This window comes from Lagopus muta, chromosome 6, assembly GCF_023343835.1.
Source record: "Lagopus muta isolate bLagMut1 chromosome 6, bLagMut1 primary, whole genome shotgun sequence".
Taxonomy (NCBI): domain Eukaryota; kingdom Metazoa; phylum Chordata; class Aves; order Galliformes; family Phasianidae; genus Lagopus; species Lagopus muta.
Window position 1 is genome coordinate 9,746,900 of NC_064438.1, and position 23,379 is coordinate 9,770,278.

Sequence of the window (23,379 nt, forward strand, 5' to 3'; positions counted from 1 at the left end):
TGGGCAGATCAATGGCATAAAGGGTTCTTCTCGTCCTGTTTTGGGACAATTAAAACTAGAAGAGGTAAAACAGTTGCAAAAGAGTTGCAGAGAATAATTTTCTCTCAGCTAAAAACAAGGAACAGATCAGTTCATAGGTCATTTCTATTTCTAGCTTTTATGATTCTTTCTTACATAACATCAATCTATTTTATTTTTCTCACTTTAACCCTGAAAGCAGTCATTTCTACCTGCACTTATGGATGGGAAAATGTGCTTGTAGTTTAGTGAAGAGTGGAAGTATAAGCCATATACATCAGTTAAAATAATGTGAGTGGGGGGTAGTTTTTCAAAGCATTTGCTGGTATTTCAACCATGAGTACCATGGACATCTGTAGGAGGTTAGTGTGATTTTAAATCACTGCAAAGTCCTGAAAAAATTTATCTTGAAGGTATATTGAAGGTAGGGTATGAGCCCATTTATGTATGAACCAAAGATAAAGGAATGACTGTCATTTAGAGTTTTCGTTCTGTAAATTTGTCAAGATCTTGGCAGAGTAAGTTTGCTGTTATTATTATTATTTTTGCAGGAGGTTTCACTACGGAAGGTGGACACACTTCACATTCAGATGTCCTCCTGTATGGCAATGTACAAGGATTACAGACACCCTTGTATCATGGGCACTGTTCCCCAGTGTCACAGCTGGAGCCTGTGAATAACCAGCCACATCAGTTTCCCCCTGCTGCTCAGTGTCCGATTCCTGTGTGTTGCTCACACTGCCTCAGTGTACCTCACCCAAACAAAGCTCAGCCTTCTCACCAGAACATAAGCCCCCATCAACATTTTCGACAGCCTTCCGAACTGCATCAGCAGCACTTTCCCCTGCAGTGCAGCATGCAGCAACGTGACAAAGAGCAAAGGGGTGTTTCCCAGCCTTTGAAGCCAACGCACTCTGAACGAGAGCAGCAGTCAAGGTCTGAGCCAGAGAGTGCATCTGGGAGAACGGGAAAACACTTACCATCCCAGCAGCTGCAACAGACTGTGCCTCTGGGCTATGCTGTTGTATCACATGAGGCTCAGCAGGTTCACACAAGCCATCCACAGCCATTTCGCTCACAGACTGCTTTGCAGACATCAACTGTGCAAGTGCAGCTTGGCCATCTTCAGAAGATAAAGTCTAACCACGTGCAGCAGCCACCACCGCAGCAGCAGCAGCAGTCACCAGCATCACCACCACCAAGTCAATATGAGAACACTCACAAACAAGTCATGCAGCAGAGCCTGGACATAATGCACCACCAGTTTGAACTGGAGGAAATGAAAAAGGATCTGGAGCTTCTTCTCCAGGCCCAAGGGCAGTCCAGTTTGCAGCTGAACCAAGCTAAGCCACCTCAGCATGTTCAACAGACCATAGTTGGTCAGATAAATTACATAGTGAGACAACCAGCCCCGGTTCAGCAGCAAATTGAAGATGAAGCACAAGTAAGTTTTAAAAGTTCTTTCCTGTTGTTTCTGGTCAATGTAAGCTCGGAAATGGGGGACACCTTTAAGATTTCATGTAGGTTGAACTTTCTGCTGCCTTATCTGTGCTAGTAATCAGCAGAAGCTTCATGCCTCACAGTGATCTGTCCAAAACTTTTGTAAAGTGCTGCATAAATAACCAAGATCCTGAAGATCTGGCTCTCTAAAGACACAAGGCAAGCAACAGGTGGGAGGATAAAAGCATCATCATTCATCCTTTGTATGTAGGTAAACGAAGGACAGAACAATTGAATGACTGACATTAATTTTATAGCAAAGAAGGAATAAAACTCATCTTCTGAATCCCTGTCCCAGAGATCCTGCCTTTGAAAAAGGGTCAGTGCTTGATAGTGGGCATCCAGACTGTGTAAGGAAGATAAGGTGACACTATAAGAAGGCTTTGAAACTTATTCAGAACAGTGAGAACTGCAGTGGAAGGGTGGTTGAGGTCTCCCATTCTGTAAACTCTGTGGAGTTCCCACCTTGAATGACTTACCTTAGTACCTTACATGGCTTTTGGAATACCTATGCATTTCAGCAGGTTTATTGATCTTTTTCTATGAATATATGAGAGAAATATCTCTCTATTTATTCATTTATCTCTCCAGTTAAAGTTTGAATGTCTTTGTTGTGTTAGTCTTTCCAGTTTTTTTGTATTGTGTGTGCTGTGTTGATGCAAGTTTGCTACTGTTTTTACTAAGATTTTGAAAACACTAACTCTTAATCTTGATTTATAGGTCTGTGAGAATTCCACTGAACTTGATGCCCAGAAGCCTGTAGTTCCTCTCGACAGAAGCAAAATATCTTCCATGTCTCAATCATTGGATGAAGAAATCAGTGTCAGCAGTCACTCCCCTGAAACAACATTACAACAATCAACTTTCCATCCAGTGAGAAAGGTATAAAGAACTTTAAAAAATAAACATGTGAATGGGAAAACATAATTTGATATTGAGTATAAGATGATATTGGAACTTGCAATCAAGGTGAAAAAAATTAAAATACACTAAAAGTTGGCAAATAACTTGTAGATCTTGAGAGACAGTCATTGCCTAACCTACATCCTCCAGAAATGTGTATACACTGTGCTGTAGCCCAGATAGCAACAAGCCAGTGTTGTTTAGGTATAACTGGCATGACTGTTCAGCATGGATAGTGAATAAATAGAATATCTGCTTCTTCACAGAGTAAATTCTGTCACTTCCTGTCTTTAGTGATTTAACTGTCAGGTCCTTCTGCTACCATACTAACAGCAGTTGAATTTGAAAAAGGACTCAGTTTCTGATGAAATCCTGAAAGGCATCCTTAAAAATAGTGGAAATAACAAGAATTGTTAGTGGAGATGTGGTGTCTGAAAGAGTTACAACAATTCTGTTACACTCTTTGTGTATAAGCAGAAAGCCCATAAACTTTTGTATCTGTACAAAAGTTTTTATTTTAGCATATGACATAGCCATCCTTTAATCCCTACACCCACTACTGGGCATCCCATGCTATTGAAGAAGAGGCAAAAGCAAAACCAAAAGATAATTCATCTTTCTCAGTAGATTCTTGCTGGCTTTGAATACCACCAGTGCACTTGAGGTGCCTGAACTCCCTTTTGCCTCTCCATGGTTTGTTTAAAATACTCCAAACTGCACTTCATGTTCTGTTTTGTACACTTCAAATCTGTCTGGTATTTCTGTGCACAACTTGTGCCATGTAGAAGTGTTTCATGGATGTATTTTCTTGGAATTTGTGTGTATAGTATTGTGGAAAAACTTGTCTTTCCATGCTAAACTAACAACTTTTCTTAGGCTATCTTGCTTTATTGACCCAATGTGTTTATGATCCTTTTGGGAATTGTAGAGAAACAGAAAGGTAATGATTACTGAGGGTATGGAAGCAGCATAGAAATCAGATTTGGAAGCCACAGTGAAATCTGCAACTGCTAATTTATCCTGTAAATGTGATGGCACTTCTGAATTGGGCGGGTGGCATCACAGTGTTCTGAGATGATGATGTTTTTTGCCTCTGAACTTTCATATATGGAAACAGAACTCAGCCTCTGATGACAGAGCACAGGACTGAGGAAAGCTATGTACATTGCCTGCAAATGGGCTGCCTTTGCCATAGGAAATGACTAAAAAAAGATACACTTAAGGTGTAAATAAGACCACGACCTTCTCTTGTAATGCAGACACACCCTCAAAGTTATTTGTGAAAATAAATGTTAATGTTAATGGATTAGCTTTCAGAGCTTTCTATATGTACACGTTGAAGAAGCCATCCTTTTCTTCTGGACCTACAATGGAAGACTTCTTTTAACAGCTGAAATGAGAAGTGAGAAGTAGGGAAGAAAACTGAAGTACAAGTGCAAGAGACTAACGTAGTCTGATGTAAAAAAGGAGGAGAAAAGAAGAAAGAAAGGCCACGCAGGTTGAGAAGATGGCAAGAAGAGAGTAGACCTAGAAAAAAAATAAGGGAATTTTTTTAGTGGTACTGAGATGTATGTATTCTTTTGCAGACAGCACAGATCTCTAAAGTTTTTACTGGTTTTCTGGTGTATCTGCAAGAAGTGAGGATGCTTAAGAGCTTCAGTACCCCCATCTTTGCTTGTATTTATGTTTTCTAATGAGCTGTTTGGCGTGAAGTCATAATATCCTGAAGCTCTGGCAATGGCTGATTAGAAATGATGAAGGGTAGCAGCACAGTAAGGAAATTCTTGAAATATATTTGTCAGGAATGCTGCTTAAAGGCATCTGACTGTTTTTGCTGGCAACAAAAACAAAGCTAAGTTTAAATGGGAGATTGGTTCTTTAAAGAACGAGAGGATGTATCTATTCATTATCATCTGTTTCCATGCTTGTCTTCAGACAAAAAAAATTCTGTATGGGTGTCTGTACACTTTCTATATGGCCTATGTTCAGAACATTTCACCTCTTATGTTCTTGGATGGCACAGATAGCACTTGGAAAATATGGTAGAGAAAATGGCTGCAGAAACCTTTTGCTACCAGGAGGAGAAAAATTGTATTCTGCCTTTTAAAGAATACTTGGTGTTGGACTTCTTGGTGTCATTTTGCAGTTCTGATGAACTCTGACACTCTTCACTGTGTGAAGCACTGCTAGTGGACCTTGACTGCTGAGCTTCTTTCTTTAAGGAGAAAGCTGTGTGAACCAGGATGTAGCAAAACTCAGAGTTAACTGTTTGGTGATGTATTTGCTCAGATCTGTCCAAAAAAAAACCAACAACCCAAAAAACCAGCTTCCATTACTCTAGTGATTTTCTTTATTTTGGAGAGGCACAAAGCTTGATTACTATTGTAATTAATCACTTGTGTCTTAACTGTGAAACATGCTTACTGTATGCATTTATAATTTCAGACTGATGACTAGTTGAATTGTCTGTATATGGGATTGTATTCATGTGTGCCCTGAGTGCTCCTGAGTTCAAGGATGCTTATTTGAGTTGTTCTGATGAATACTGTTTTCTGCCCCTCGTATTTAAAGCTGATCATTTATAAACCAAAGTAGAAAACCAATGATGAAATGCTTCAGACACTTTTAGAAAAGTCTTCACGTCTTGACAGCTCAGCCTCTGTCAGGGCAAAAATTAAGCACTGCACTATTGAGTGGACTGAATTTTGGTTTTCCATAAGTATAAAGCAGGAATTTCTAGTCGGTGTTAGTTAGAAACACTGATATCAAAGCAACTGCTATCTTAGTGTTTGCACACAAAACTGGAGAGAGATCTATTCAGGAGCAGAGGCAAGAATAATAAGATATTTTTGGCCTAATTGTGTTTGTAGGAATAATAAGGGGCATACATTCCTTGTTTTCCATATCTATACCTAACTGCTATTTTAATGTGATGAGCAAGGGATCTAAAGGCTGTACCCAATATTTAAAGAAATGTCATTTCTTTTTTTATTACTGCATATCTAAAATAAATTTATAGTTTAAGGCTTAGATACTGTTTCAATGTACTCTGTCATTATTGCAGAGCTAGCTGCAATAGAGCCAGCTTAGACTCTAGAAGTGCATCCCTTCCTTTATTTAAGAGCAGAGATATTACTTCTGGGAGGGAAGGATTCCTCACCTTGTCCAGCTGTTGATTGGATCGTGGGTACATCCTGTCCTGTCCCTGCTCATCCTAAAAACATGATAAGCTTTGGCTCTCATGGTTCTGCCCATTGGAACACTGGGATCAGGACAGCATTTGTAAAGCTAATGTTTGATTTTGTTCCTCAGCAGCTTTTGAAGATTTCTTCCCTTGTGCTTGTTTCTCCATTTGCTTAAAATAAATCTCTGAACATGTCAGACACAGTAGTTGTAAATTATTACGGAATAGTGTTATCTGCTCAGTTATAATCATATGCAATAGCAGATGCTTAGGAAAGGGCACATGAATCAGGCAAGTTTAAGTTGATTGTTTGTTGATACGCCACACCTGCTTCTGAAAACGAGCTCTTTAGAGACTTTCTGAACTGCAGGTTGTACCCAGACAATTGTTTTGCAGCTGTTCATGGACCCCTTCTTTATGAATTTGTCGAATAATTTTTGAGCTCACTTTGTACTGCTGGTCTCAGCATTCTGTGACATGAAATGGGGAAATAATAATAATAAAAAAAAATTCCATACCATCCAAGGAACATTCCTGAGAGCATTTTGAAAGATGATTCTGTTTCAGTCCAACTGTATGCAACAGTGGCATGTGACGGGCGGTGGGACACAGTGGTTCACTGTGGGCTCAATGCGTGGGGATTTCTTGAGCATCCCCATGCCAACATCACCATTGCTGCAGGTTTATCAAAAAGAGTGGTTGATCTCCATCTGTTGGAGGTGGCATTCTTGGGTATTTTGCCTTCAATGCATTTATCCTGAATTTATTTATTAAGGACAACTCTTCCATCTTAGTGGCAAGGGCTTTACTATTGGTATTTTGTTTTTGTGTTTTATTTATTTATTTTTTTTCTTCAAAAGCAATGTAAAATTTGTGGGAAGCCCTAGGGAGCAAGGGACAGGTTTTATTGTCATTGGTATAGCACTAAACATGCTGTCACTGCTTGCTGATCAAAAGTAATAACTTAATACCTCACCCTGGAACTTTTTATCTGAGTTTATGTGTGGAGTGAGTTTATTGCTGTTTTTTTTGGTTTTTTTTTTTCTCCCCTAATTGTTGGCAATTTTAAGGGGATTAGATATGAAATAAATGATTTTAGCAGTCTGGAATGTGTGGTCATGCAAATTTCTAAGGTACCAGAGTATTTTTTTACTTAAAGAATCAAGCTGCTTACAGAACAGATGTGTTCATGCTTAATGCAATTAGGTACATTTCCCAGAATGTTAATTTAACGAAACCTTTTGCTTTGACCTGGAAAAAAAGAATAAATAAAACATGATGCTGCTTGCTCCATACAATCTCTTCCTCCTTCCACTTTAAGCCAGCTCCAATTTATTCAGACAAAATGTTAAGGAAGCTTTGGATTCTTTTCCTCATAAAAACAGAAAGGAAATCCTTTGGATTCTATTCTGAAGTGGGGAAATAGGAAAAAGGAAGCATGTGTACACTGTGTTATCAGTGCCGCTGTAAGTGGTGAGTTAAACAACTGGATTGGAGTAGTACATTTGTTTAACCTCCTAGCATAACGAGCTGCCAGGGGGATTGCTCCACTTAATAGCAGCCGTTCATTACTCTGCAAGCATTTGCGGCGTGTTATTTCTCTTATAGCAAAGAGAATTGGCGGTTCCTAGTTTTAGCTTTCTTTATCTGTGACACTTGAATGTCAACAGCCTGTGAGATTTTGCCAAAACAATCCTAACAAATCCTAATCCCAGTGTTTCAAGGTAAGTATTTGCTTCTCAGAATTCTTCTGTATTAGTGCTGCATGTTTACACTGGACATTTTTAAATGCAAGAGTGATCAAAGAAATATTTGAACTGAACAGTGTGTTTATTTTTTGTTCTCTGAAGGCACTTTGCATGTTCTTTATTCTTAACTTTCAGTACCATAGCTATGGAATTTGTGATAGGAAGCATTTTGGGGTGGTGATGCTACTGCCATTATACTATAAGGATCATCAGACCAAAATTAATTATGAAACAATGAGAATTTTATTTATAATATCACAGATGTAGTTGGATGTGCCAGGCTGTACATTAAAATGTCAAAAAGTTTCAAAATTAACCTAGCTGAAGCCACTATCTACCCAAGAGCATAATTAATGCTTGTTGTTCAAAGGGTGCGATATAAAAGCAATAGAGCTTTTATAAAACAGAGATCAATTCTTTCTTTAAAGGCATCCCGTCTGCAAAAACTATCTGAACTGTCAAGGGAGAAGAGAAATTTTTGCTAATGGCAAAAGAAATGATTATTTTAGGGAGTGAATTAATAGGTTATTAATGAGCCTTGTTCCCAGTGCATTGTTCACTTCACACTTGACAGCAGCTCCATGGATCAGGATGGAATGTGTCTGTTCTTAACTGTGAGTTTTAATATTTTGCACTGAAAGATCATAATGTTGCTTCATCATTAAGAAAACTACAAAATTAACTTTTGCCCCAAGGGAAAGACAGATGGCAGTTTGATGGCCTCATTATTCTTTTTTTCTTTTTAACAAGAGTAAGGTTTTATATTAGCTTATATAATCCAAAGAGATCTCTTAAGAAGCTGATGCCAGCTAGAAGAGTAAGAAATACATAGCCATACAATGCCATTAATTTTCAACTTTCTAACAATATTTGCTGCAATAAAATTTTAGGTGTATATCTATTTCTTTTTCCTTCAGTAGGAGTAGACCCAATGATTGCTCCCAGTAAGTAAACTTGGCTCTCTGAGGCCAGAAGTAATCCTACTTATATAACAGAGCTAACATTTTACCCACAGCTTTTGCAGTTATGCATAGGCAGACCATCACAGGTTGAGGCCTCGATATGTAACACGTGATGGCACAATGTTATAGTACAATTAAAGGACAATGTGTGTAATGATTAGAAGAAGTGAACAGCCACAAGGTCTCTAGTGAATGCTCTGTACAGCTCTGGGTGATGTTCTTACCACACATGCACCCAGCATGCCCATTCCTAATGGAGCACATCATTAGGGATTTCCTATGGATCCCCAGTACTTTGGAGAATCTAGCTAAATAGGAATTTAACTGCCTCCCAGGGAATTAAGTAGTACCCACAGTGGACTTTGAAATAAGGGGAAAAGGCAAGGCTGATTACACTCCCTCTGTTCAGTTTAAGCAGGAATTCTGTTTCTTGTTTGTTTATTTTCTGTATGTGATTTAAGCACAATTCACGTATTCATTTTACCATCTGAAAAAGCCATGTGATAAAGAGTGATGGACTGAAAAGGAGTACGTGTTCTCTGGGGCATTCTTGATACCATATTTGCACGCCACGTGCAGGAGCCTGTCAAACAAATTATGGCATGAACTGAACACTTGTAGTATTTGTGGTCATCCTTATGTGTCACCATTAAGACTGGGTTCTAAACCTCTGCAATGGAGGAATGGGAGACAAGGAAAATGGTGTCTCCATCAGTGCTTTTCCTGTTATGCTGTGTTCTGTCTTTTTATTCTAATGTGAGGTAGGAAGAACACGTTTCACTAGATCTTGCTGTTTCCAAGATTTTTTCTAGTCCAGAAATCTTAGATTTGGGAAAGTGACCTCAATAGGAAGATGTCTAATACTCTGGCTGTGGAGACCCAGTAAGACCTCTGGTGGAAAAGGCCCCTCCAGAACTGCTAAAACTTACTACTACTTACTACTTACATTTGATGGTAGAATGGCACAGACCTTCACCAACACTGCAGAAGAACTGACTTTTTTGTCTCAAATGCAGGCCACTTTGTCTCACTGAGTGTGATCCCAAATCTGTGGCCAATGCTGTAGCACTTATTGCAAATTGAGGAAAAGGAAATAAAATTATCTCCTTAAATGAAAGCTGATGTCAGTGGGCAGAATGTTGTCTTAGCATAGGTGACATGCATTGTAGGCAGAGAGATTTGAGACTGATGTCTTTGGCACTATGCAGGATTTACACAGGCACATCTGACAGCTCAGTATGTCTATATGTCTATACTGTATTTACCAGTGCCAGATTGATGGACAAAGTGAAAATCCAAACTGGAGTAACAGTTGAGAAAAATGCTAATTAAATCTAGGAAATAGGTCTCGAATTCAATTCTAAGTCATAGGCCCCTAGCAGAAAAATCAGTATAAAAATGACAACTCTGATTCAGATGCAATCATCAAATTTCTTTTTGTCTTGATTTATTTTGTAATAAGTACTACTTACTGTATTGTAGTCAAAAAAGGATTTATTCAGTCGATTTTCAAGGGTAATGAAACACCAATGAACTATGGAAAACTGCATATTGAAATGACACAGATCTGCATAATTCTTAAGGCTGCTTGTATTTGCTTCATATGGATGCTAGCAGAGACCTGATTTCGGTTCAGCCACGTGTTCCTGGATGTAAGGCAGCTTAGGAAAGTCACGTACATGAGTGGATTTTCCTTTGTTTTGCATGGCAGTGTTTCTGACAGTGACAAATCACGGGACATTAGCATGTGCGTTTTGCTAAAAATGCCTTTGTAGAGGCTTCAGTAAGTAGGCTATTCCACTTCTTTTGCAGCCACACTTGTAGACCCTTTTCCTTCTTAGTACATGTAATGTGACTTTACATTATGATATTTAAAGGGCAAGTATCTTAAGTTTAAATGGGACAGATTTACTGCCATAAAGTATTTAGCATCGTAAAGTAACAAGTTTCATCCACTTAATGTCAGATCTGAATCTTAGTTCTTTTAAATCTTCATTCTAAGTAAAATTATCTGACAATTTCTGAATAAAATGATGAAATTCCTGGTCAGAATCATATTTCTCTGGGTGTGACTTAATGAAAGGGTTGACATCAAAGATAGACGTAAGTTCAATATTCTCCATATTCCCCTTCGTTGTAGGGAGTTAAAAATCTGAATCCCTTGGAGTGATCAAAGGATGGCAATTTTTGTAAATCACAGAGGAGTAACCTAGGCACCTCCTTTTATAGTTTTCAGTTTCAATAGGGGTACTGTGAAGCTTCTGGAAATGGTATTGGATTATGGTAGATACTCTCATGACCTTGTGACTCAACTGCTTCTTTAACAACAGCAGTGTCTAAACCATTACAGAAACAGCAGTGTTTTACTTCTAAAACCTGGTTAACCAAACTGTTTTTATTTCCTTTCCCAGCCTTCAGCATCATTAGGCGTTGTGGGCTTTTCAAGCGATTTAGAAATGGAACTGCCTTCAAGATTATCGAGGTCGGTCGACCCACAGGTGCAAGGCATAGCCACTGTGGCACTTGGCCCATCCCCAAGCACCCGCTGTGACTGTGATACTCCACCAGAGCCAGTGCCTAGCTACAGTTTGGCACTGGGAAGAGCTCCAGTTGAGCTGAACCCTGGGATTTCTACTGCCCTCACACCAGATGATGCACATCAGGGCAGCACGAAGTGCAAGGTAGGAGTCACTCAAACTCCTCTACTGAAATGGAATCCGTTTTCATTGATAGCACATGCTGTAGTTAGTCATGTAAAAACAGCTGTTCAATAAGTATGGTTTTCTTCTGATACTTAAAGACTGATTGCATTGTTATTTTTATTAAGAAAATTAATAATTGGGTTTAATATTTTTTCCTCTGAAGCTGGAAAATGAAGATTTCAACTCTGTGGATCATCAGCCAGAAAACAGCTTGGCTACAGCTGGGCAAGATGTAGTGAATGAATTAAGTCTTTCTATGCAAAACGTTCTGGAAGAACCTATTAATCTTTCGGTCAAAAAATCTCAGCGTTGTACTTCTCCTTCTGAACTGCTCAGCAACAATTCTCTTCTTCCTGTGAATGCCAGGATAAGATCACTTAGAAATGAAGAAGGTAACAGGCTTTTCATTGTTTCGTTTAAGTTTGGGGTTTTTCTTTCTTGTTACTGTACATTACAAGCATTGCAAAGCAGTTTGCATATTGATGTACTTTCACAAATGTGCTTCCCCAGCAAGCTTCAATTATCAAGTACTTAATCCAATGGAAAAGTATTTGATCTCATTTGTGGAGAAAAACTTGAAAATGATATGCCTTGAATCTGTAACATCCTTCAGCTCTGAGCCAGAAACGCATGCATCTGTGTGAAGTACCTGGAGTATTAGTTCTCTGAGAAACACTCCCATTAATGAGACCTGCAGTTATGACTATTGAAGAGCGGGTTTGGAGAGTCCAAATTCAATTAAAAAAAAAAAATTACTTCCAAAATGTGATGTGCCTTCTGCTAAGTCCTTCATGTCAGTAGCAGAGCAAATTTTTGTGAGGTTAATATATTGCACAGTATGTGCTTTTGCTTGGCTCTGTCTACTGTGGAACATTCCCTTCAGCCAAGGCCTATTTCTTTAGTCTTAATAGGGAATTAGACCTTATTTAACTCTTTACATGGGCAAATTGCCAGCAGCCTTGTGCTGCACTGTACAGCCTCATTCCTGCAAACTCTAAAAGTCAATGGAACTATTCATGCAAGCAAGGGATTTCGGGATCAAACTGCTATTCTGTGACTTATGCCAATATTTGGCTGCATTTCCCTGTAAAAGATGAATTAATATTTCTATTTCCATGCTGTGTTTTTATTCCGAGAATTCTAATTAGTACAAAGAAGACGTAGTTCAGTGAGCCAAGTAGATGAGTCTGTCTTCTCTTAGATGTACTATGCCAAGTTGTGACAATTATGCCACAATCAGCTGTGTGAGTAGCAAGGATCATCTGTGCCCCTAAAAAGCTGTGCCTCAGTTAGGCTTAAGTCTTTTGGAGATGAGCAGTTGTGTAATGTCTGGGCTCTGCAATTACTGTGCAGCCCAGGGCTGAACGCAGTGTTACAGCTGAGGCCTCTGGGGCACTGAGAAAGCAGCTCCTGTGTTTTATATTCCTCACTACAGGCAGTGGGCAACATTTGCCATTTTTCTGCAGCTTCATTACGTAATTAACTTGCATGTAGTGAATAGTACGACACTCACCCTTAGTTATTTCTACAAAACAGTTCTCATCTCAGTCAGTCATTTTCCTATGCTAATTCAATCACTTTCCTTCATACACGTGGTATTTGGTGTTGTCTCAGTTAATTCCTGCTGACTTTGGAGGTTTTTCCCTGATGTATTAAGATAAGTTTTGAGTTTTTAACATTCTTGCAACTCCTCTGGGTTGATGTCTTTCTCAAATTTGTATAAGTATGCTTCCTCATAAGCCAAGTAGCTGATGGAAAAGTTGATTAATATTGGGATTCCAGCACCACTGGAAAATCCTGTTTTGACAAAGGGCAGCAAGAGCTTCAGATCAGTATGCGGTCATACTTTAGTAATTCTTTGCAGATTCTCATCTGTTAAATTTCAACTGAGCAACAGTTGTAGGTGAACGACATGAAACACACTTCTACTTGTTAGTCTTGTTTTGTTCCCAGTGACTCAGAACAGTGATAGAGTATCATGAAGGTACATTGCTCTTACACAACAGGATAGGGACCATTGACCCCAGCTAGATTTCCTTTAAAAAAGCATGTTTTGGTAGCACGCACTTGTCTCCAGGTAGACATATTTGCTTTATTTTCTTGTTAATATTATCCATGTTGAAATAATTCGTAACAAAGTTGTTACGGGTGATATCAGTGGACTGTTCTATACAAGAGCACCTGTTAGAGCATTCATCCCTGCCCCTATTCTATCCTTGCCCCTAGTCCATCTCTCCAAAGTTGTTTCATTGCCTGTGCCTAGTGTTGGTCAAGAGTTGTGGTTATTTACATGCTTATATAATGGATAGTTTTGAATTAATATGTTTTTACGTTACGTACACTGGAGGGTATAAAGGATCATACAATGTAGCTTTTATCCCCAAAAGAGTCATAATTTCTTTCCTGTTTTTGAGTAACTAGAATTATCCAGAGGCTTCTAAGTATGGAACAGGAGACTGCAAAGGCTTCCTGAGCCTTAGGCTGTGGGTCTGCTTTTGCCAAGTGAAGGCTATATAGCACAAAGGATTACTCATGATGTTCCCTGTGTATGGATGTGTGCAGTATGTCTGTATATGTCTATAATTCCAAGGGAATGTAACCAATTCAGCAAAATGTTTTGGAAGGGCTCCTCATATACAGTACAGAAGTTCTAGTTAAGACAAAGACAAAGAATGTTCCCCAGAATAGAAAATAGCACACACATTTAATATACATACTGATGAACTGATCACATAATTCACTTATGTTATCATATTAAACAGCAGTCAGAAGTACATGAATATTAAAGTATGTTCTACCCAAATCTGACTCTGATATTATAAATATTTTATTTTTTCTTCTTTTCTGTTCCAGTTTCCAATAACTGTGAAAAGGAACATTTTGAAATGGTTATGAAAGGCAATCAGAATGTCAGGTAACAGTCTTTTTTTATACAACAGCACTAGTCATGGAATTTTATTCACGTGTTTAGAAAATGTTTCTTACTTAATGCAAATGGAAAAGTTTTTTTAAGAAGAATGCAAGGCTCCTTATAGATAATAATTCTGAAAGTTATGGAGTATTCTCTTAAACTTGAAAACTACAGCTTAAAAGAAGTGATGTGTTCATGCATGCCTATAATTCTCTTGTGATTTTCAGAATATATAAATGAAAACATTTGTCATTTGGACAACTGTAAACTGTTTAGTCCCATTTAAAGCCAAAAAAGTAAATTGGGAACAGGATTAATATTACATTGAGAATTTTAATAAGTTTTGTTTTTGTCTATTGCTGTGCTAATATCTTAAGGTTGAATGTTATGCTGAGTTCTTATTTGAAAAGCATCGAACATGACTTGGGTTGTATGCCAGTGTATATGGGGAAAGGGCAGAAGGTACTGATGCATTTGCACACATGATTAAATGAAAGTGTTTGCACTCTGATTTCATAAAGAACTGGCATTTAAAAATCCTTTTAACCAGTTAACCCTTTAGTCAACTTTTAGCCACCAGAGCCACAGCTAATGAAGGAAAAAGAGAAGAATAGTACATGAAAAATGTTGAAAATGAGTAGGGAGGAGAATTGTGTGGAATGTGATTGACTTTAACCATATGTTATTTTAATGGTGGTGCTTGCCCTAGAGAGCCAAGGATCCCCTACGTGAGACTGGAACGTCTGAAAATCTGTGCATCGGAATCTGGCGAGCTACCAGTTTTTAAGCTCCAGCCACAGGAGAGTGGGCAGGAGGGCAATTTTCTCCTGATAATTGAGCATGGGACTCAGTCTTCAAGTATGGCTATAAAAGTGAGTGGGATTTGCTTGAAGTTTTACCTGCTTTCTCCCTGTCTTGCTGACTTGTAGTATTCAGAGTTCCTGAAAGTCATTATACACTTAACACAGGTTTCTTGATTAATTTCATTCTTAATACGTCTGTGATGGGCTGAAGTAAGAGCATGCAGCTTTTGTTTGCTGTGTAGCTTCCTGTTACTTCTATTTGTGAGAAGTCCCTCTCTGAGATCAGATAGCTGTAGCATTTTTTGTGTTCTAACAGCCTAGATTGTCTATCAAATTACAAACACAGCATAAATAGCTTGAAACTGACCTGAATCCTTGTTCAGGCATCGCAACATGAGTGATGGGAACCAATTCCAGAAATAACAGTGTTACAGATTTTTGAAAGCTTAATATTCTATCACTTCCCCAGTGTCTTAAAAGTGAACTTCTTTCCACAGAAGGAAACTAGAATTTGTATTGGGAAGAAAAAACTATTTTCTTGGGTTCTGGTTTTTTTTTTTTTTCAGTTGCTTCCTGTAAAAATTGCACCTGCACCTGTATAATGTGCAGTTTCCATGAAGAGCAAATAAGGTCATCAAAGATACTGTATCTGGTATTCATGACATGAGATCTGTACATCTCTGTCTGTGCTATAACACAGTGGTATGTAAAGGAAATGACTTGACCTGGCCAACCACTGGCTGGTGCTGAGCTGAGCATAGGCCTGCCAAACCCCAGTTTCCTCCGCAGAAGAGTTCACTGTAGAGAAACTTTTTTTCTTCTGCAGATAACTGCTGCTGTTCTATATGTTCTATATGAAAGTGATGATTGTGTTATCCCAGATTTTTCTTTCTTCCAGATAAATAAAGGTGGTTCACCTGAAGGACTGAAATCCAAAGAGGAGAACGCAGATGACAGAAAATTTCTCATAACCCAGGATGCAGGACAAATAAAATCTCCTCCTGCAGATATTCCATCTGTCGATCAGAAGCTCACCAATGGTACCTCCATCATGAAAAAATCTCCAGTTACTCAGGAAGTCAATACAATTGAGAATGAAGACTTCTGTGCTGTGTGTCTTAATGGAGGAGAACTGCTGTGCTGTGATCATTGCCCCAAGGTCTTCCATCTTTCCTGCCATGTTCCAGCCCTACTCAGCTTTCCAGTGTGAGTACATGTGGCTTTTTGCTAATGTGCTCTCTTTCTGGTTATTTCCTTGGGGTAGAATGTCACCTTAGGGATGTATGTGTCAACCTAACAGGAAGGTAACTGCATCTCTTTCTTACTTTTTAAGTTATTTTCCTAGAATCAGAATTGTCTTACTAGATGAAATATTAACAACTATACTAAGCCACATATGCCTTCTATAAAATTAGCTGGCCACTACAATGAAGTAGATAGCGGACCTAGAGCTTTAAAAACATTGTTATACCTTACTGGAGAAAAATAAAGTTCTAACTTTCATGCAACATCTGTTGTGTGTCAGTTCTTCCCTGCATGAGGAAAGGCAATCATTGACCTCCTTCCTGTTCAGTTTTCCAGCCAGGCTTAGGGGAAATTTGGGATTAATGAAGTTTTTGTGGCAGTGTTCATTTAGAATAGATTTCCAAAGACATACAGTCCTTAGCAACTTCACGTAGACGAATGGTATGTGACAATCATACAGAGTTACACGTCCACATACCAAACTTCAGAAGTAATATGCATTCCTGGTGTTGTGTCATTCTGAAGTCAGCTACAAATCATTTCTAGGTGGGTCCAAAGACTACTTTGTTTGTGCTAAGGCCGAATAACGGTCTCTGCTGTGCAAATACCTTGTGGGATATTACTTTGGAGACTAGTTTGTTCTGTCTGTTCAAAAAGCAGTAAGTTCCATGTCTTGGGCTATTCCCTCTTTTGTGTAGGAGCTGAGTCATCACTAACCTCTCATTTTAAAGCACTGAAAAACAAATTTTCCTTGTAGAATAAGCTTCCTAAGCAAATTTTAATTTCTAATGAAATATACTCTTGCTAACTAAACTTCTGTATTCATAGTTCTGTAATAGACATATGTCTGTTCCTGATGTTGCAGAAGTCTGGCACTCTCCTCATGACATTCTTCAAGGGGTTTCTGAAAATAGATCTACTAGGAACAGGGCTTAGCCTCATGCCGAATTATGTCTATAATTATGTCTACTTGTTTTGGGATCCCACATGCTTGTGCACACTAACTTTTGTGATAATGCTATTTTCCTTGATATTCCTTGATTATTTCCTTGATATTTATTATCTAATGGATCAAGTTTTGTCTTACCATCTTATCGTTGGCTGTTTTTTCACTTTGCTTGCTGCTGATTTCTTTATTTGATTTCGTGAATTAGCAATTTTGTGAATGCAGCTACACACATTTTGGTTATATGATTTCAAATGCTACCTATTTTTTTTTTTTTTGTCTGTAACAAAAGAAATGCAATAAGTAAAATCTGAAATGACTGCATTTTGAGTTGTATTCCAATACCTTCAAAAGCATCTAATAGAACGGGCTTGAGATTTAAGGTTATCTGCAGTTGCAATATGTGTTAAAAATGAGTTTTGAATATAGTGATTTCTGATGTTTGTTGTTTGACAAAGTGGCTGACCAGTTGTTACACAGATTCTTGGTTTCTTATTTTGCAGGGGAGAATGGGTGTGTACACTTTGCCGTAATCCAATGAAACCAGAGGTAGAATACGACTGTGAAAACACACGCTATGCTCATAGTTATAATGCACAATATGGCCTTGATGACTATGATCAGAAGGTGGGAATAACTACATCCTGTTACTGTATAGGAAAGGGCATATGACCTCAGCTTGAGACTTTGTCTCTTCACTGGAAAGTCAACTGTTTTGAGTTAGTTGCTCCTAGAGTGTTTCTGAGGATAGTAAATACAACAGAAGAATTGTTAGTATTCACTTATGTTGTTCTGTTCTTTCTAGAAAATTGTTTAATTCAAAATGAAAGTGATGCAACAGAAAAATGAACAAGGAAGTCACATTTGGCAGCAGAGCACCCCTCTGTGTCGACTGTGCCTGGCACTGTGCCACCAAATCTTTTTCTTTCAAGACTTGGCACACTCTCAGACATCTGCTCAGGCCAATTGCAAGGACATTTTCTGATGCAGACACTTTTTGACTCTCAGCTGAATTGCAGTCAACTTACTTAGTTCATACTGAACATTAATTACCTTTAGGATGACATCTAGGCGCTGCTAAACCAGCATAGAGGAAATTTTATCCTTTTGTATCTTCATTACCAGTTTTCCAAATCTCTTATTAAAATTACTATTTCTTATAGCCTGTTCGATGCTAGGAAGCTAAAGCTCCAAACAGATGTCCTGTGCATATTAGTGACAGCTGGGCAGAGATACTGAGTTCACATTGCTGAGTACAGTTGCTGAGCTGGCACTGCACAAACGAAACCTAGGATTAGGCACTGTACTTAAGGGCCTCAGCAATGGTTCTCAGAGCACTGCAGCAAGGCTTATGAGCCACAGCACCACACAATTTCATCTGTGATGATTCCAGACCTGAGCTGCATAAAGAACTGGATGTAACTTCTGAACTTTTATGTGATTCCTGTTTGTATTAGAATGGGTACAACTGACCAGAAATAGTCGTGGTCTGAGCGTGGATTTGTGAAGTTCTTTTTAGAAAATGGAATTGGTTAGAAACTGTGTCAGTGAGGAATTCCCACGAGTTTCCAGGAAAAACATGTGCATACAAAATACTTTCCATAAAGCTTTTTCTTTTTTTTTCTTTTTTTTTTTTTCCCCCCATTTCTTTTACCATTCTCACTTTCTAAACTATAAAAGGCAGCAAGGCATAACATCCCACAGGTTAGAATGAAGCATGCTATTTTGCATCAAAAGTGTAAAGATTATGTAAAAACTCCCCTTGTGGTTAGTAGGATTAACTAAGAACAAGGATGAAACCCACTTGTTTCGGATTAAAATATATTTCAAATTTGGCTTCCACAGAAATGTGAAAAGCTGGTGCTTTCCCTGTTCTGCAGTAGTATGAGCCTCCCATTCCATGAACCAGTCAGCCCCCTGGTAAGTACTGAGCACCTCTGTGTCAGAGGGAAGCCAAAAGAATATTCTGGCACACGTCATGAATTAAAGAATTCAATGAATTGCAAGAATTAGATTCTTGCAATTTTAACAGTGAAAGTGAAACAAGTCAGAGGAGCGAAACAAGAGAAAAAGAGTAGGTAGACTTGAAGGAACTGTGCAAATAACAAGATAAAAACCATTCCACCTAATAAAGCTTGCACTGATCTAATGGAATTACGTAATGTTATGTAACAAGTAAGTTTTGATCCAGAAAGATTTACGGAGGGAGAAATCCTGGTAGTTGGTGGCATTGAAAAAGACTTTTGTTGACCTTTAAGAAGAGCACATATTAGTATATTTTCAGTCACTCTTGGCAGACTGCTTCCCACAGTATCAGCTTCCAGTACCTCGGCACATTATTTTTATAAAGGCCTGGGGGAAATGGCAGCCAATTATCAGTTTACATATATTATTGATTAAGGTTAAATGATGACATTTCTATCTGGGGATAAACTTTAGGAAGTGCAAATAGCACAGTAGTCATTGAAGTATGTTATTTTCAAGACTGATTTTGCAAGCAGACATCATTTAATCAAACCTAAATGCACACAGGAAGAGGGTGTGCAAGTGTAGGTATCAGAAGACCAGAGTTCTCTTCTTTGCTGCAAGGAATCCTCTGCAGTGACTTCAAGCTTGAATAGAAGTTGCTGGAGAGAAAATGTTTTAATTAAAAAGGTAACAAACCTGTATTCTATTCTTATTGCAGGCTCGACACTATTATCAGATCATAAAAAGGCCAATGGATTTGTCAATCATAAGAAAAAAGCTGCAGAAAAAGGATAAGTTCCACTATTCTGCACCTGAGGAACTTGTGACTGACGTGCGTCTTATGTTTTGGAACTGTGCAAAGTTCAATTATGTAGGTTTCTAATATACATGGGTGAGGGTTGCACTTTAAAGCTGTCACAGTGGCATAGCACTACTGGTTCCATTGACATTGGGTATAGGGTTGGGATAAGCAAGAGGATTAATCAATTTTACTCATTGGAAAGTACATACTTTTTTATTGATGGCAGAAATGAAGATAACGCTCAGCTGAGAGCTGGAGATGCATATGGGTCTAAAATTAAAGAGGATATTTTAGCTGACAACTTTCTAGAGTGACACTGAGTTTACTGTGAGAAACCATCTGTATCCAGAAGAATAGCTAGGAAAATTCAGGTGCATAGAAATTCATGAGTGATGGCAAATGCTATTCTTTCTAGTCCACTGCACATCTCTTTTCTTAGAGGTGCAGAATCATCTTCCTTAATAGCAGCATCTGGTTTTTACTTACACTGTTAATGCAGAGGGACTAATGGCCTGTAGAAAGAGTGCAGGAAACTAATGGAGACGAAGCAGGGAGAACCAAGACAAGACATAAAGAAAAGGTGGGCATTTATTTCATCCTTGATGGTTTCTGTGTGCAATAAGACTGAATGGTTGTTTATTCTCTTACAGCCAGATTCAGAGGTTGCTGAGGCTGGACGATGTCTAGATGTATTCTTTGAGGGCAAACTGAAAGAGATTTATCCGGATAGGCACTTCCCCTCAGCGCAACAAGATGACAGTGACTGTGAAGAGTTGGAGAACCACAACAGCAAAATGCCCCACCAGGATTTTCACTGGCCATCACATGAACAGGAGTGGGTTCAACCTAAAAAGAGGCGACGCCACGCTGTAAGATTGCAAAAACAAAAGCATTTGGTTGCTAAGTGGCCACCCTGCTAATTCTGTTTGCAGCTACTGATGGGAAGTTTTGACATTGCTGTGTGGGAAAACTGTCAAGCATCTATCACAGAGATGTGATCAGTTCTGCAGTTTTATGTCAAGATCCTCTCGGTGGGATAAAGTGTCAGTTGTGTATAAGAGCGTGAGAGTGAACAAGTGAAGTCTCTCAGGCCACGCAGTTATCTTCCTAGCAGAAAACTCTGTCAAGTTTTTGATATATTTTTTTTTAAAGACTGAGCCCTCTAGCTATTCACTGTTTGTTTCCTTTGTGCACAGGAAAGCGACAAAACTAAAAGAATGACGTTTCAGACTGCTAACAGCCTTCCTCAGGTGTGACCTCCTGAAGATACCTGATTTGCTAAGAGGAATCCAGCAGAATAACTGACAGAGTTAAGGTGTGTGGGAGGAAAGCAAAGCACTCGGGCTGTTAATTTATCTTCTCCTACTCTGCTGACCATATGCCTTATTTGTAGATCTTGTGGGTAGATAACAGATCAGGAGTGTTTGATTCTGTCCATATTTCGTCTGTTAAGTCACGTGTATGTTTTGCAATGTTTACACTGAAGTACTGATGTTTTGGTGATACATAATGATTAATAATAAAAGTAACGTGCTAAGAATATTTAAAATTGCAGTACCACTTCATAATCGGTTCAACATGACATCTCTATTTTATAGAACACGGGTAACCATGTAATAATCTTATAATGACAGTGTGAATATCGGCCGTGCTTTGTGATAAATACAATGTGTGGTCATAAGACATAATCCTGTTGTCTTATTCAATGATGTTTCTGGGAGCTTGACTGCTCGAGGCCTATGGGATACAGTCTAATGTGATTATCTGATTAGCTGTTTCTTTTGAAGCAGAGCATTCTCATTAAGTGACTAAAGAGCTACTGCATTATGTGACACAGCTCTGTGCGAGCTGCTGCTGCGTGCACGCTGGATGCTCAGTTTGCAAGGAATGATTCTCCTGGTATTTAATTCATGCTCTGTAAGGCAGAGCAGAATTTTTGGGATCCTCAAAGGCAGCATTTCAGTGCTACCCAGGCCAGTTGTTTTTCTTTAAAGCAGATCACTTTAATAAGTTCACAATGGAGCAATTTACGTGGTTATAGAAGTGCCTATAAAATAACATCATGTACCCCTGGTTTTCTCTTATTTCTGTTTATTTCTTGTAGATGTTATGATTAGCAGTGCTAGCAGATGATGATAAATGTATATGTGTAGGAGTTCATACAGGATGAAAGGATGCTTAAGTTTTGTTGTCCTAAATTCTGCATCATATTGGCAGAACAACTCCAAGGGCTGAAAGAGAACTTAAGTGTTCACTGGAGCAAAGGATAGAATGTAATTTGTAAAGCCTAAAGTGTGGAATAGGTAACGAAACATGGTGCCTGATCAGAGTAATGGTTTGCAAGCTATTTTCCACCTCTTCCAGAATCAGATGAGCCAGATATTCACTTTGCCAATGCTTTCTCCCCATGTATGTGAGGGGCATCTCTATCTATAGAGCTCTGCCTAGCAGCTTAAGGCTGGGCTGTGCTCTGGCTCTGAGAGAGAAATAGCTTGCTGCAGATCTCATACCCAATTAGAGTCCATTTTAATTAGTGTCCTGTAAATAAAGATGATATTTTCAGCATAGGTTATAATGGGCTATTTGGTCTGGTAACCATGTATGTTATTTTAGATAACACTTTAAAGTAAAGGTTTATATATGAAACAGTAAGATGTGAATGTTATATTCTGCTGTCTGTGACTTACTGTTTGCCATTAACCTGGTGTTTTCTTTTCTTTGAAAAATAAAGTTCTGGATATTATAAGCTGACTGGAAAACTGTGAGATCAAAGTGTGAATTCTTGTGTGCTTGCTTTCTGTCAAATCTGTGTTCTCAAAGCAGTAACTATCTTGGCATAACTGAATTAATCACCCTTATCTGTGTCTCCTTTTCTCAGCTGGGAACTAATTCCTCTGCTAAAGACTGATCTTTTAACATTAGTGGCACAAGAATGATACGCTGTATAGCTTTCAGCTGGTGGCAAAGGTGTGAATAGGAAAGACTCATCACTTTTTTTTTTTTTCCTGGAAGAGTTGAATGAACAAAAACCTACTTCTGTTTCATAAAGACTGTACATTTGTAAACTGTATCATTAGTTTTGGAAATTGCCTGTTCTAATCAAATGTATCCAAGATATATTTTCCCTTCATTTAAAATAGAAGTGCACTAGTTTGTCATCATATGTAAGATATTGGTCAGGATAAGTTCTGCAGGGCACTATGGCCTGACTTGTTTTTCTTGGGGTTACTTCTTTAAGGCATAGCAACAGTTTCAGAAAGGATTTCTGGTCTACACATCATGCTGGAAAGGAGAACAAAAACTGAATTTGTAAGTATGACTTCACATAGTTTCATGCCCAAATCTGTGGGTGAGCAGCTTCAGAAAGCATTGCGTGTTGTAAACTTAACATTATCCTTTCAGAAGTTGCCCTAGGATTGCTGGCTTGGTATGTTTCCTCTGCTAAGCACCGTACAACCAGGGCCTGTAAATTCACAGGGAGTTTACTCTACTGAAACCCAATTACGTGGTGGTACTTGGTAAGGTGTAAAAGGAAGGATCTCCCTTCTAAAATCAAATAGCCCATGCGCCCCATACAGAAGCGGTATGTCAGGTAGTTACTTTTTCTTCTATCACACAACCTGTTTCACAGTTCTGAATAAGTAGGAACAAGGAGGAATCCCTGAAGTTTTCCATTGGAGTACAGCA

The 23,379-nt window shown here is 38.6% G+C and overlaps 1 protein-coding gene across 3 annotated transcripts in view; it reads left to right on the forward strand.

Annotated features, from left to right (window-relative positions):
* Positions 1-22,432, forward strand: part of TRIM66 (tripartite motif containing 66) — a 42,913-nt gene extending 20,481 nt beyond the window's left edge. For all 3 annotated transcript variants that reach the window (XM_048949429.1, XM_048949428.1, XM_048949427.1), the window contains 12 exons: positions 570-1,462; positions 2,239-2,400; positions 10,727-10,996; positions 11,181-11,409; positions 13,871-13,931; positions 14,638-14,800; positions 15,630-15,937; positions 17,426-17,549; positions 18,768-18,842; positions 19,609-19,761; positions 20,343-20,561; positions 20,889-22,432. In XM_048949429.1, coding sequence (XP_048805386.1) covers positions 570-1,462; positions 2,239-2,400; positions 10,727-10,996; positions 11,181-11,409; positions 13,871-13,931; positions 14,638-14,800; positions 15,630-15,937; positions 17,426-17,549; positions 18,768-18,842; positions 19,609-19,761; positions 20,343-20,561; positions 20,889-20,948 — 2,717 coding nt within the window. In that variant the 3' untranslated portion in view covers positions 20,949-22,432. The remainder of the gene's footprint in view (positions 1-569; positions 1,463-2,238; positions 2,401-10,726; positions 10,997-11,180; positions 11,410-13,870; positions 13,932-14,637; positions 14,801-15,629; positions 15,938-17,425; positions 17,550-18,767; positions 18,843-19,608; positions 19,762-20,342; positions 20,562-20,888) is intronic.
* The last annotated feature ends 947 nt before the right edge of the window (positions 22,433-23,379 follow it).